At 44.6% G+C, this 12242-nt stretch overlaps 1 protein-coding gene across 4 annotated transcripts in view; it reads left to right on the top strand.

Annotated features, from left to right (window-relative positions):
* LOC128704588 (uncharacterized) overlaps positions 1-11506 on the top strand; it is a 50995-nt gene extending 39489 nt beyond the window's left edge. Inside the window, exons 1-3 of one of the 4 annotated variants that reach the window (XM_070079677.1) lie at positions 2519-3094; positions 8371-8522; positions 9931-11506. In XM_070079677.1, coding sequence (XP_069935778.1) covers positions 8377-8522; positions 9931-10240 — 456 coding nt within the window. In that variant the 5' untranslated portion in view covers positions 2519-3094; positions 8371-8376 and the 3' untranslated portion in view covers positions 10241-11506. Of the gene's footprint in view, positions 1-2518; positions 3095-5698; positions 5784-8367; positions 8523-9930 lie in introns of those variants that run through there. The other 3 variants (XM_070079676.1, XM_070079678.1, XM_070079679.1) reach the window with 3 other exon arrangements.
* Positions 11507-12242: the final 736 nt, after the last annotated feature.

Raw genomic sequence — 12242 nt, 5'->3', positions numbered from 1 at the left:
TCCTGTGACCCACTCGCATAAGAACGTCCAACATCACGTTCACGAGATGCCATAATGAGGATGTATCACTGTCTGTAATCATGCAAATACAAATTTTTCATTATCAATTATTATTAATTTTTTAATTAATATTAAAAAAAAATTCTGTCAATTGGGGGGATATGGCCCTTGTAGCCCCCTTTCCTCTGGCTGCGCATCTAAAAATTCAAAACGTTACCAGAAAGGAGTCATATACAGAACTTTTACCATAGATTAGGTTAGTGATTTGGGCTACGAATATTTTACTAATTCATCCTCCTTGATCTCCAATTTACTTAAACAGAAATCATAATGAGTCCAAGAACAATGCACAATGGTATTTATATTACCATTTTCATAACTAAACTAATCATTATGTTTTGCATGATATAGGCCTACCACCATACATAAGGACATGAGAATTAAAGAATGCAGGGAGAATTTTCAGTTTCACCCAACCAACGATTTTCTGATGTGGCTTATGTGTTTCTGGGGAAATATGTAGTAAATATGTAGTAAATTGGATAAGTTTAGATTTAGGAAGGACATAGGAAAGTATTGGTTTGGAAATAGGGTAGTTGATGAGTGGAACAGTCTACCTAGTTGGGTTATTGAGGCTAGGACTTTGGGTAGTTTCAAATTTAGGTTGGATAAGTACATGAGTGGGATGGGTTGGATTTGAGTGGGACTTGCACATCAGAGCTTATTTCTTGGGTGGCATTGAAAATTGGGTTGGGCAAATGTTGTTAGTGGGATGAATTGTAAAGGACCTGCCTAGTATGGGCCAGCAGGCCTGCTGCAGTGTTCCTCCTTTCTTATGTTCTTATGTTCTTAATTGATGTTCTACATCACTTCCGTCGCAACTTGAAAACTAAGCATTTGCGACGGAAGTGATGTAGAACATCAATCAATGGAGATCTGTTATTGAAATGATAAAGACTTAAAGACAGGACAAAGTGCTTTTAAAACCTACAAACGGAAGTCAGTTTGCGTTTTTAGGTTTTTCTTTATAGTATTTTTACCAAAAATTCGTCTTTACTGGTCCATGCGTCTTTACTGGTCCATGCGTCTTTACTGGTCCATGCGTCTTTACTGGTCCATGCGTCTTTATCAGGTACCTCCCTTAACATTTAGAGGCGAAAACAAACATTTATCCATACACATCAATGTCTATCAACAACACTTCAGTTAATTTGTCACAGTACAAGTCTAGATAACGTGTAATTACTACAGAAAATTGGAGAGGAATCTGCCATACTCACCATTAGTGGGAAAACACAGCTGTTCTGATGTAAACAAAGGCGTGTTGAGGGTTGCCATCTATGGTTAGGTTTATTTATTTTTATTTTATTTTATTTCATTATTTATTTTTGTTTTGATTAATTTTTAAAAATCAATTTTACTCTCCAAACACTTGAACTTTTTAGGTAGGGACGCCTTTGCACTTACACCATGTGCGCAGTCTAGGATGAGCCCCTGAACCCCTTGGACCACGGGGCCCCCAAATGCGCGGGGCCCTAGGCAAATGCCTAGTTTGCCTATGCGGTAATCCGGCCCTGGTGGGAACCATACATAGTTTTAAGGCGAGGTATGATAAAGCTCATGGAGCAGGGAGAGAGAGGACCTAGTAGCAATCAGTGAAGAGGCGGGGCCAGGAGCTATGACTGCAACCACAAATAGGTGAGTACAGTATATTATTCACTTCTGGATACAACGATACGTTATGTAGCTATGTAGCGACTTCTGACATATTCACCTCACACCCACAGGATGTGTATGGGGTACATAATTAATATCTTAAACTAAAACAACTAACTCCAGATGTGTCATGATGTTATGTAACGACAGTGCCTGAAGGTTATCCTAATTTTTAGCACATAGCGACACATTACTAACGAAAGCGCCAGTGTCTGGACACGAACGTCCAGACACTTGCCCAAACATAATCAGTGCCACTCCCATACGTGTGTCTGGACACAAACATCCATACACTTGCCCAAACATAATCAATGCCACTCCCATACGTGTGTCTGGACACAAACATCCATACATTTGCCCAAACACAATCAGTGCCACTCCCATAGGTGTGTCTGGACACAAACATCCAGACACTTGCCCAAACACAATCAATGCCACTCCCATACGTGTGTCTGGACACAAACATCCAGACACTTGCCCAAACATAATCAGTGCCACTCCCATAGATGTGTCTGGACACAAACATCCAGACACTTGCCCAAACATAATCAGTGCCACTCCCATAGATGTGTCTGGACACAAACATCCAGACACTTGCCCAAACATAATCAGTGCCATTCTCATACGTGTGTCTGGACACAAACATCCAGACACTTGCCCAAACATAATCAGTGCCACTCCCATACGTGTGTCTGGACACAAACATCCAGACACTTGCCCAAACATAGTCAGTGCCACTCTCATACGTGTGTGTGGACACAAACATCCAGACACTTGCCCAAACATAGTCAGTGCCACTCTCATACGTGTGTCTGGACACAAACATCCAGACACTTGCCCAAACACAATCAATGCCACTCCCATACGTGTGTCTGGACACAAACATCCAGACACTTGCCCAAACATAATCAGTGCCACTCTCATACGTGTGTCTGGACACAAACATCCAGACACTTGCCCAAACATAATCAGTGCCACTCCCATACGTGTGTCTGGACACAAACATCCAGACACTTGCCCAAACATAATCAGTGCTACTCTCATACGTGTGTCTGGACACAAACATCCAGACACTTGCCCAAACACAATCAATGCCACTCCCATAGGTGTGTCTGGACACAAACATCCATACACTTTCCCAAACATAATCAGTGCCACTCCCATAGGTGTGTCTGGACACGAACGTCCAGACACCCAAGAGAGCGGCCCTGAACGTTCTCACACCACCCAGCTCCTGGCTCATAAGCCGAGCTCCCTGCCATTTACATTTAAACACGAACATGAACGTAACAGTGACTATATAAGCAGCTGGTGGTGAGACAGAGGTCAGTGTGTGACCAGGAGTGTATCCCAGCCAGTGGACATCCTTAACAGTAATGTAAGTACTTGGTAGTTATTCTGGTACTACTGCAACTGCTATTACTATTACTATCACTACGACAACTACTACCACCACTACAACTACTACCACCACTACAACTACTACCACCACTACAACTACTACAACCACTACAACTACTACCACCACTACAACTACTATCACCACTACAACTACTACCACCACTACAACTACTACCACCACTACAACTACTACCACCACTACAACTACTACCACCACTACAACTACTACCACCACTACAACTACTACCACCACTACAACTACTACCACCACTACAACTACTACCACCACTACAACTACTACCACCACTACAACTACTACCACCACTACAGCTACTACCACCACTACAACTATATTTACCTAGTAGAGCTTAATCGTAAGACCTGATAAAGCTCTACACTGAGTGAAACGTTTAAGTGTCCTACACAGTGGTACATCCTACACAGTGGTACATCCTACACAGTGGTACATCCTACACAGTGGTGCATCTACGTAGTGGTACATCCTATACAATGGTGCATCTTAAACAGTAGTACATCCTACACAGTGGTACATCCTACACAGTGGTACATCCTACACAGTGGTACATCCTACACAGTGGTACATCCTACACAGTGGTACATCCTACACAGTGGTACATCCTACACAGTGGTACATCCTACACAGTGGTGCATCTACATAGTGGTACATCCTATACAATGGTACATCCTACACAGTAGTACATCCTACACAGTGGTACATCCTACACAGTGGTACATCCTACACAGTGGTACATCCTACACAGTGGTACATCCTACACAGTGGTGCATCTACGTAGTGGTACATCCTATACAATGGTGCATCTTAAACAGTAGTACATCCTACACAGTGGTACATCCTACACAGTGGTACATCCTACACTGTGGTACATCCTACACAGTGGTACATCCTACACAGTGGTACATCCTACACAGTGGTACATCCTACACAGTGGTACATCCTACACAGTGGTACATCCTACACAGTGGTTCATCTTGCAACTCCCACTCAACTCCAAACCCTCTCACTTACCCAAGGTTTTAGCTTCAGTGACCATACTAGATAGACTGTTCCACTCATCCACTACTAGATAGACTGTTCCACTCATCCACTACTAGATAGACTGTTCCACTCATCCACTACTAGATAGACTGTTCCACTCATCCACTACTAGATAGACTGTTCCACTCATTCATTGCTAGATAGACTGTTCCACTCATCCACTACTAGATAGACTGTTCCACTCATCCACTACTAGATAGACTGTTCCACTCATCCACTACTAAGTAGACTGTTCCACTCATCCACTACTAGGTAGACTGCTCCACTCATCCACTACTAGGTAGACTGTTCCACTCATCCACTACTAGGTAGACTCTTCCAATCATCCACTACTAGGTAGACTGTTCCACTCATGCACTACTAGGTAGACTGTTCCACTCATCCACTACTAGGTAGACTGTTCCACTCATGCACTACTAGGTAGACTGTTCCACTCATGCACTACTAGGTAGACTGTTCCACTCATGCACTACTAGGTAGACTGTTCCACTCATGCACTACTAGGTAGACTGTTCCACTCATGCACTACTAGGTAGACTGTTCCACTCATCCACTACTAGGTAGACTGTTCCACTCATCCACTACTAGGTAGACTCTTCCAATCATCCACTACTAGGTAGACTGTTCCACTCATGCACTACTAGGTAGACTGTTCCACTCATGCACTACTAGGTAGACTGTTCCACTCATCCACTACTAGGTAGACTCTTCCAATCATCCACTACTAGGTAGACTCTTCCAATCATCCACTACTAGGTAGACTGTTCCACTCATGCACTACTAGGTAGACTGTTCCACTCATCCACTACTAGGTAGACTCTTCCACTCATCCGGTACTAGGTAGACTGCTCCACTCATCCACTACTAGGTAGACTGTTCCACTCATGCACTACTAGGTAGACTGTTCCACTCATCCACTACTAGGTAGACTGTTCCACTCATCCACTACTAGGTAGACTGTTCCACTCATGCACTACTAGGTAGACTCTTCCACTCATGCACTACTAGGTAGACTGTTCCACTCATCCACTACTAGGTAGACTGTTCCACTCATCCACTACTAGGTAGACTGTTCCACTCATGCACTACTAGGTAGACTGTTCCACTCATCCACTACTAGGTAGACTCTTCCACTCATCCGGTACTAGGTAGACTGCTCCACTCATCCACTACTAGGTAGACTGTTCCACTCATGCACTACTAGGTAGACTGTTCCACTCATCCACTACTAGGTAGACTGTTCCACTCATCCACTACTAGGTAGACTGTTCCACTCATCCACTACTAGGTAGACTCTTCCACTCATGCACTACTAGGTAGACTGTTCCACTTATCCAGTACTAGGTAGACTGTTCCACTCATCCACTACTAGGTAGACTGTTCCACTCATCCACTTCTAGGTAGACTGTTCCACTCCTGCACTACTAGGTAGACTGTTCCACTCATCCACTTCTAGTTAGGTAGACTGCGAGTGTCTAAAAGCATGTGTGTTGTCAGACATACGTAAGTGGCGCCACAGTACCACTGAAGGGCTCAGTGTGAGCACAAACCTCACTGGGGTTGTAACTTTACTCTTCTCAGCACCTAGGTAAGACACAGGTGTACTTTACACCCCTGATCTTACACCTTTCGTGCACTTCAGTATGGCTGTGGTCAGAATATACTATAGTACGTCTCTGATAAGTTCCCACTTGTATGTAAGTGTTAAGTGTATTGAGGTACAAGGATACATAAATAGTTATACAAGTTATAAATAGTAACTTGTGTGAATTAGGTAGGTGGTAACCCAGGAAGGCCAGACAAAGTAACTTATTTCAAAATCTAGTTTGTTGTTTTGTGTGTTGGATCACAGTAGATTACGACCTCATAACTTCCCTGTATGTAGATTGTGGTCTTGACAACCAGGTCAGTAGTCACTGGTCCTGACAACCAGGTCAGTAGTCACTGGTCGTGACAACCAGGTCAGTAGTCACTGGTCCTGACAACCAGGTCAGTAGACGCTAGGCCTGACAACCAGGTCAGTAGACACTAGGCCTGACAACCAGGTCAGTAGTCACTGGTCCTGACAACCAGGTCAGTAGACACTGGGCCTGACAACCAGGTCAGTAGACACTAGGCCTGACAACCAGGTCAGTAGACACTGGTCCTGACAACCAGGTCAGTAGTCACTGGTCCTGACAACCAGGCCACTAAACACTGGTCCTGACAACCAGGCCAGTAGTCACTGGTCCTGACAACCAGGCCAGTAGTCACTGGTCCTGACAACCAGGCCAGTAGTCACTGGTCCTGACAACCAGGTCAGTAGACACTGGTCCTGACAACCAGGTCAGTAGACACTGGTCCTGACAACCAGGTCAGTAGTCACTGGTCCTGACAACCAGGTCAGTAGTCACTGGTCCTGACAACCAGGTCAGTAGACACTGGTCCTGACAACCAGGTCAGTAGTCACGGGTCCTGACAACCAGGTCAGTAGACGCTGGGCCTGACAACCAGGTCAGTAGACACTGGTCCTGACAACCAGGTCAGTAGTCACTGGTCCTGACAACCAGGTCAGTAGTCACTGGTCCTGACAACCAGGTCAGTAGTCACTGGTCCTGACAACCAGGTCAGTAGTCACTGGTCCTGACAACCAGGTCAGTAGTCACTGGTCCTGACAACCAGGTCAGTAGTCACTGGTCCTGACAACCAGGTCAGTAGTCACTGGTCCTGACAACCAGGTCAGTAGTCACTGGTCCTGACAACCAGGTCAGTAGTCACTGGTCCTGACAACCAGGTCAGCAGTCACTGGTCCTGACAACCAGGTCAGTAGTCACTGGTCCTGACAACCAGGTCAGTAGTCACTGGTCCTGACAACCAGGTCAGTAGTCACTGGTCCTGACAACCAGGTCAGTAGTCACTGGTCCTGACAACCAGGTCAGTAGTCACTGGTCCTGACAACCAGGTCAGTAGTCACTGGTCCTGACAACCAGGTCAGTAGTCACTGGTCCTGACAACCAGGTCAGTAGACACTGGGCCTGACAACCAGGTCAGTAGACACTAGGCCTGACAACCAGGTCAGTAGACACTGGTCCTGACAACCAGGTCAGTAGTCACTGGTCCTGACAACCAGGCCACTAAACACTGGTCCTGACAACCAGGCCAGTAGTCACTGGTCCTGACAACCAGGCCAGTAGTCACTGGTCCTGACAACCAGGCCAGTAGTCACTGGTCCTGACAACCAGGCCAGTAGTCACTGGTCCTGACAACCAGACCACTAGACACAGGTCCTGACAACCAGGCCACTAGACACAGGTCCTGACAACCAGGTCAGTAGTCACTGGTCCTGACAACCAGGTCAGTAGACACTGGTCCTGACAACCAGGTCAGTAGTCACTGGTCCTGACAACCAGGTCAGTAGACACTGGTCCTGACAACCAGGTCAGTAGTCACTGGTCCTGACAACCAGGTCAGTAGACGCTAGGCCTGACAACCAGGTCAGTAGACACTAGGCCTGACAACCAGGTCAGTAGTCACTGGTCCTGACAACCAGGTCAGTAGACACTGGGCCTGACAACCAGGTCAGTAGACACTAGGCCTGACAACCAGGTCAGTAGACACTAGGCCTGACAACCAGGTCAGTAGACACTGGTCCTGACAACCAGGTCAGTAGTCACTGGTCCTGACAACCAGGCCACTAAACACTGGTCCTGACAACCAGGCCAGTAGTCACTGGTCCTGACAACCAGGCCAGTAGTCACTGGTCCTGACAACCAGGCCACTAAACACTGGTCCTGACAACCAGGCCACTAAACACTGGTCCTGACAACCAGGCCACTAGACACAGGTCCTGACAACCAGGCCACTAAACACTAGTCCTGACAACCAGTCCTGACAACCAGGCCAGTAGTCACTGGTCCTGACAACCAGGCCAGTAGTCACTGGTCCTGACAACCAGGCCACTAGACACAGGTCCTGACAACCAGGCCACTAGACACAGGTCCTGACAACCAGGCCACTAAACACTAGTCCTGACAACCAGGCCAGTAGTCACTGGTCCTGACAACCAGGCCACTAGACACAGGTCCTGACAACCAGGCCACTAAACACTGGTCCTGACAACCAGGCCACTAAACACTGGTCCTGACAGACAACACACCACAACGTAATGTTTCACATAACATTCTATATTCCAGCAGACAGCTATGTTCTTCAACGATGAGAATCCAGTATCATCATCGACCATAACAAGTGAATCCTCCTCCCAGGAGGAGATGCTGGAAGCAGCAGCAGTCAGACGCAGACAAAGAAACAGGGATTCTGCAAAGAATTACAGAGAGAGACAAAGAATGTAAGCCCTCTTAGATAATCTGTTGTATTAATAATTTTAATATCTGGGTGTAATACATGACTGTTCATCAATGTATATTGTGTATTGATGATTCTTATTCTCTGTCAACTCTGGTATTAAACAGATGTAACTTGTGTTTACCAAGTTCCTCCTGATCTGTTAAGTTCTTTTTCGTATATAATTCCCCCCATAGACGAGGGGTTCTTAACCAGGGGTCTTCATGCCCCTTGGGGGTTGATTACATCGACTATTGGCAGAGGGACTGATTACTTCAAACTCCTTCTGATTTTCACCATTCTTCTTTTGTAGACTGATAAAGCCACTGTGTGGCGAAACGTTTCCTCAATAAAGATACCCAAGTGTCCATTTTATCAACCTGTCGGTTCTCTGAACCATTTATCAAGTCTTGTAGTTAATAATAATCTCTGATTTAACTGGGTCCAGTGTCTATTTTGCTGTGACTGGTGATACAGTGAGTGTAAGTATCTCACAAAGTTACCTGGTGACTGTATGTCTCAGTCTTCTTAATCACATTAGAATCTTAGAAGATTAAGTGTTTAATCTATTAAGATAGACGGTTTATAAGTACTGAGGTCAGTCAGAATATCCGAGTGTGACCAGGTGAAGGTGAGTGCTGTTTATGTGGTTGCAAGGGTCACTGCTTGCTACTAGGTCACTCTCCCTGCTCCATGAACTTTGTTGTACCTCTTCTTAAAGCTATGTATAGATCCTGCCTCCACTACATCACTCTCCAAATTATTTAACTTCCTGACAACTCCAAGACTGAAGAAATACTTCGTAACATCTCTGTGACTCATCTGAGTTTTTACCTTCCAGTTGTAACCCTTTGTTGCTGTGTTACATTTCTGGAACATCCTGTCTCTGTCCACCCTCTCAATTCCTCTCAGTATTTTATATGTCGTTATCACGTCCCTCCTGTTTTTCAGTGTTGTCAGGTTGATTTCCCTTAACCTCTCCTTGTAGGACATACCCCTTAGCTCCGGGACTAATCCTGTTACAAACCTTTGCACTTCCTCTAATTTCATGACGTGCTTGACCAGATGTGGGTTCCATACTAGTGCTGCATGCTCCAATATAGACCTGATGTACACGGTGTACAGTGACTGACGAACACGGTGCACAGTGACTGACGAACACGGTGTACAGTGACTGACGAACACGGTGTACAGTGACTGACTTACACATACTAAGGTAACGAAACGCTATTATTAGGTTTGCCAGGCACCCATATGCTGCACCAGTTATTTGCTTGATGTGCCAGGTGTGGAGCCAGCTCCATATGTTGACTACTGTTCGATTCCCCATTCAGCTTTCTGTTTACCCATTAACAATCGTTCATTGTGCTTTATCGTGACTTAATAGTGGTAAATATGATTTTCTTGAACAGAGAAATGGAGAAACTAGAGACAGACTTGGCCAGAACTCAGGATGTCAATGAAAGAGGGAGAAGGGCTCTGAGACGAATGAAAAATGAGAACCAGAAAGAAAGTGAGAAAGTAAGCAACTTAGAGAGACAAGAAGAGTCTGTGAGGGAAGAAGGAAGAACCAAGAAAAGGATTCTACGAGAGAAGAAAATTAAGAAAATGATGTTGAGACATCAGGGTGAGTTAGTGTTGGAAACTTTACCAGATAATGACCCACTTAAATCTTATTTAAGTGACCTACTGAGTCGTTATACGCCTGTTTATCATCAGTAACATCACTACTAGTATATACACTTAAAAGTGTATATCTGTCAATGTATATACACTGAGAAGTGCGTATCTGTCAATGTATATACTCTGAGAAGTGCGTATCTGTCAGTGTATATACTCTGAGAAGTGCGTATCTGTCAGTGTATATACTCTGAGAAGTGCGTATCTGTCAGTGTATATACTCTGAGAAGTGCGTATCTGTCAGTGTATATACTCTGAGAAGTGCGTATCTGTCAGTGTATATACTCTGAGAAGTGCGTATCTGTCAGTGTATATACTCTGAGAAGTGCGTATCTGTCAATGTATATACTCTGAGAAGTGCGTATCTGTCAGTGTATATACTCTGAGAAATGCGTATCTGTCAATGTATATACTCTGAGAAGTGCGTATCTGTCAATGTATATACTCTGAGAAGTGCGTATCTGTCAATGTATATACTCTGAGAAGTGCGTATCTGTCAATGTATATACTCTGAGAAGTGTGTATCTGTCAATGTATATACTCTGAGAAGTGCATATCTGTCAATGTATATACTCCAAGAAGTGCATATCTGTCAGTGTATATACTCTGAGAAGTGCGTATCTGTCAATGTATATACTCTGAGAAGTGCGTATCTGTCAATGTATATACTCTGAGAAGTGCGTATCTGTCAATGTATATACTCTGAGAAGTGCGTATCTGTCAGTGTATTGTGATGTAGTTCAGCTGGGCTTGTGAGGTCTCTGGGGAGACCTAATTTAACCAATTACATGGTCACACCTTGCCTTGGCAAACGTCTGTAGCCACGCCCACGTCTGAGGTCTTTTGTTCTTGACGGCGTCAGACCTAGGCATCAGGTCGTACACGTGGTTGTGGAGGGTGCTTGGACCACCATAAAAGCCCAAGGAAGAGCGTGATCAGGAGATTCGAGCGGAGCTGCTGCTGGGGTGCAGAGCTCCTGAGCAGAGATTCGAGCGGAGCTGCTGCTGGGGTGCAGGGCTCGGGAGAAGGCTGCTGAAGTCTCTGGAGGAGACTGTTGGAGGCATTGGGCAGAGTACTGGCTTGGCGCAGTACTCGTGCTGTGTAGGTCTTGGGACCTGTGGCTTAGTTCCTGGGATGAACTGTTCTCTGTACTATATTGTAAGTTACATTCATTTTGGTCAAGTTGATTGTATTCCCTGTCTCACTGCTTATGTGTACCATCCCATTTATCTAAACCCCAATAATGTTCTCCTGTTCCCAAATATATTATTGTACAAGGACTTAATAATAAACTGTGTTTGAGTAGAATAGTAATATTCACTGTCCCCGTTATTTATTCTTATTTCCATTTATTTATGTTTAGTTAAAGTAGTGAGAGGGTGAGTGGTGGAGTGTGGTGGGTAGAGTAATGAGAGGTGAAGTTGTAGTCACCAGTGACCTCACATTACCTACCTACCGCTCACCTCTCCTGTCATCTCCTACCACCTCGCCTGCCTGTCCCCTGCCTACTTTCAAATTCAAATTCAAATTCAAAGTTTATTCTCTATAAAGATTACAATGTTGAATTTACAGAATTTGGTTGTTGTGTGGTTTACATGTAGTTAAATAATGATTACAGAGTGTACCACTAGAACGCCTAGCATGGCTAGGCATTACAGAGTGTACCACTAGAACACCTAGCATGGCTAGGCATTACAGAGTGTACCACTAGAATGCCTAGCATGGCTAGGCATTTCGGGCAGACTTAGTTTAATTCTTTATTTTAAAATATTACAAATTATGAGGTAAGTTGGTATTATGGCTAAGTGACTAAATACTAGTTTGTGAGTTTAGCAATGTGAATGCTTTTGTTTTGGCACAGTACATAGTTTCAGTATTGGAGTATCATAGGATTCATTATTTTAAGATTGAGATTAATATTTCTGTTTATGGTCAAATGGGTGAGTGAGTGTAAGTGTGAACCACCAGGTGGTATTCGTGTAGTTAGTTGACGGGGTATATCAGGGAGATGAGATGTTTTCTAATGGTAGTTTTGAAGGTGATG

This window comes from Cherax quadricarinatus, unplaced genomic scaffold (genome assembly GCF_038502225.1).
Source record: "Cherax quadricarinatus isolate ZL_2023a unplaced genomic scaffold, ASM3850222v1 Contig3, whole genome shotgun sequence".
Lineage (NCBI taxonomy): Eukaryota > Metazoa > Arthropoda > Malacostraca > Decapoda > Parastacidae > Cherax > Cherax quadricarinatus.
The sequence above is the reverse complement of the archived record's forward strand: the minus strand, read 5'-3'. Positions and strand labels throughout refer to the sequence as shown.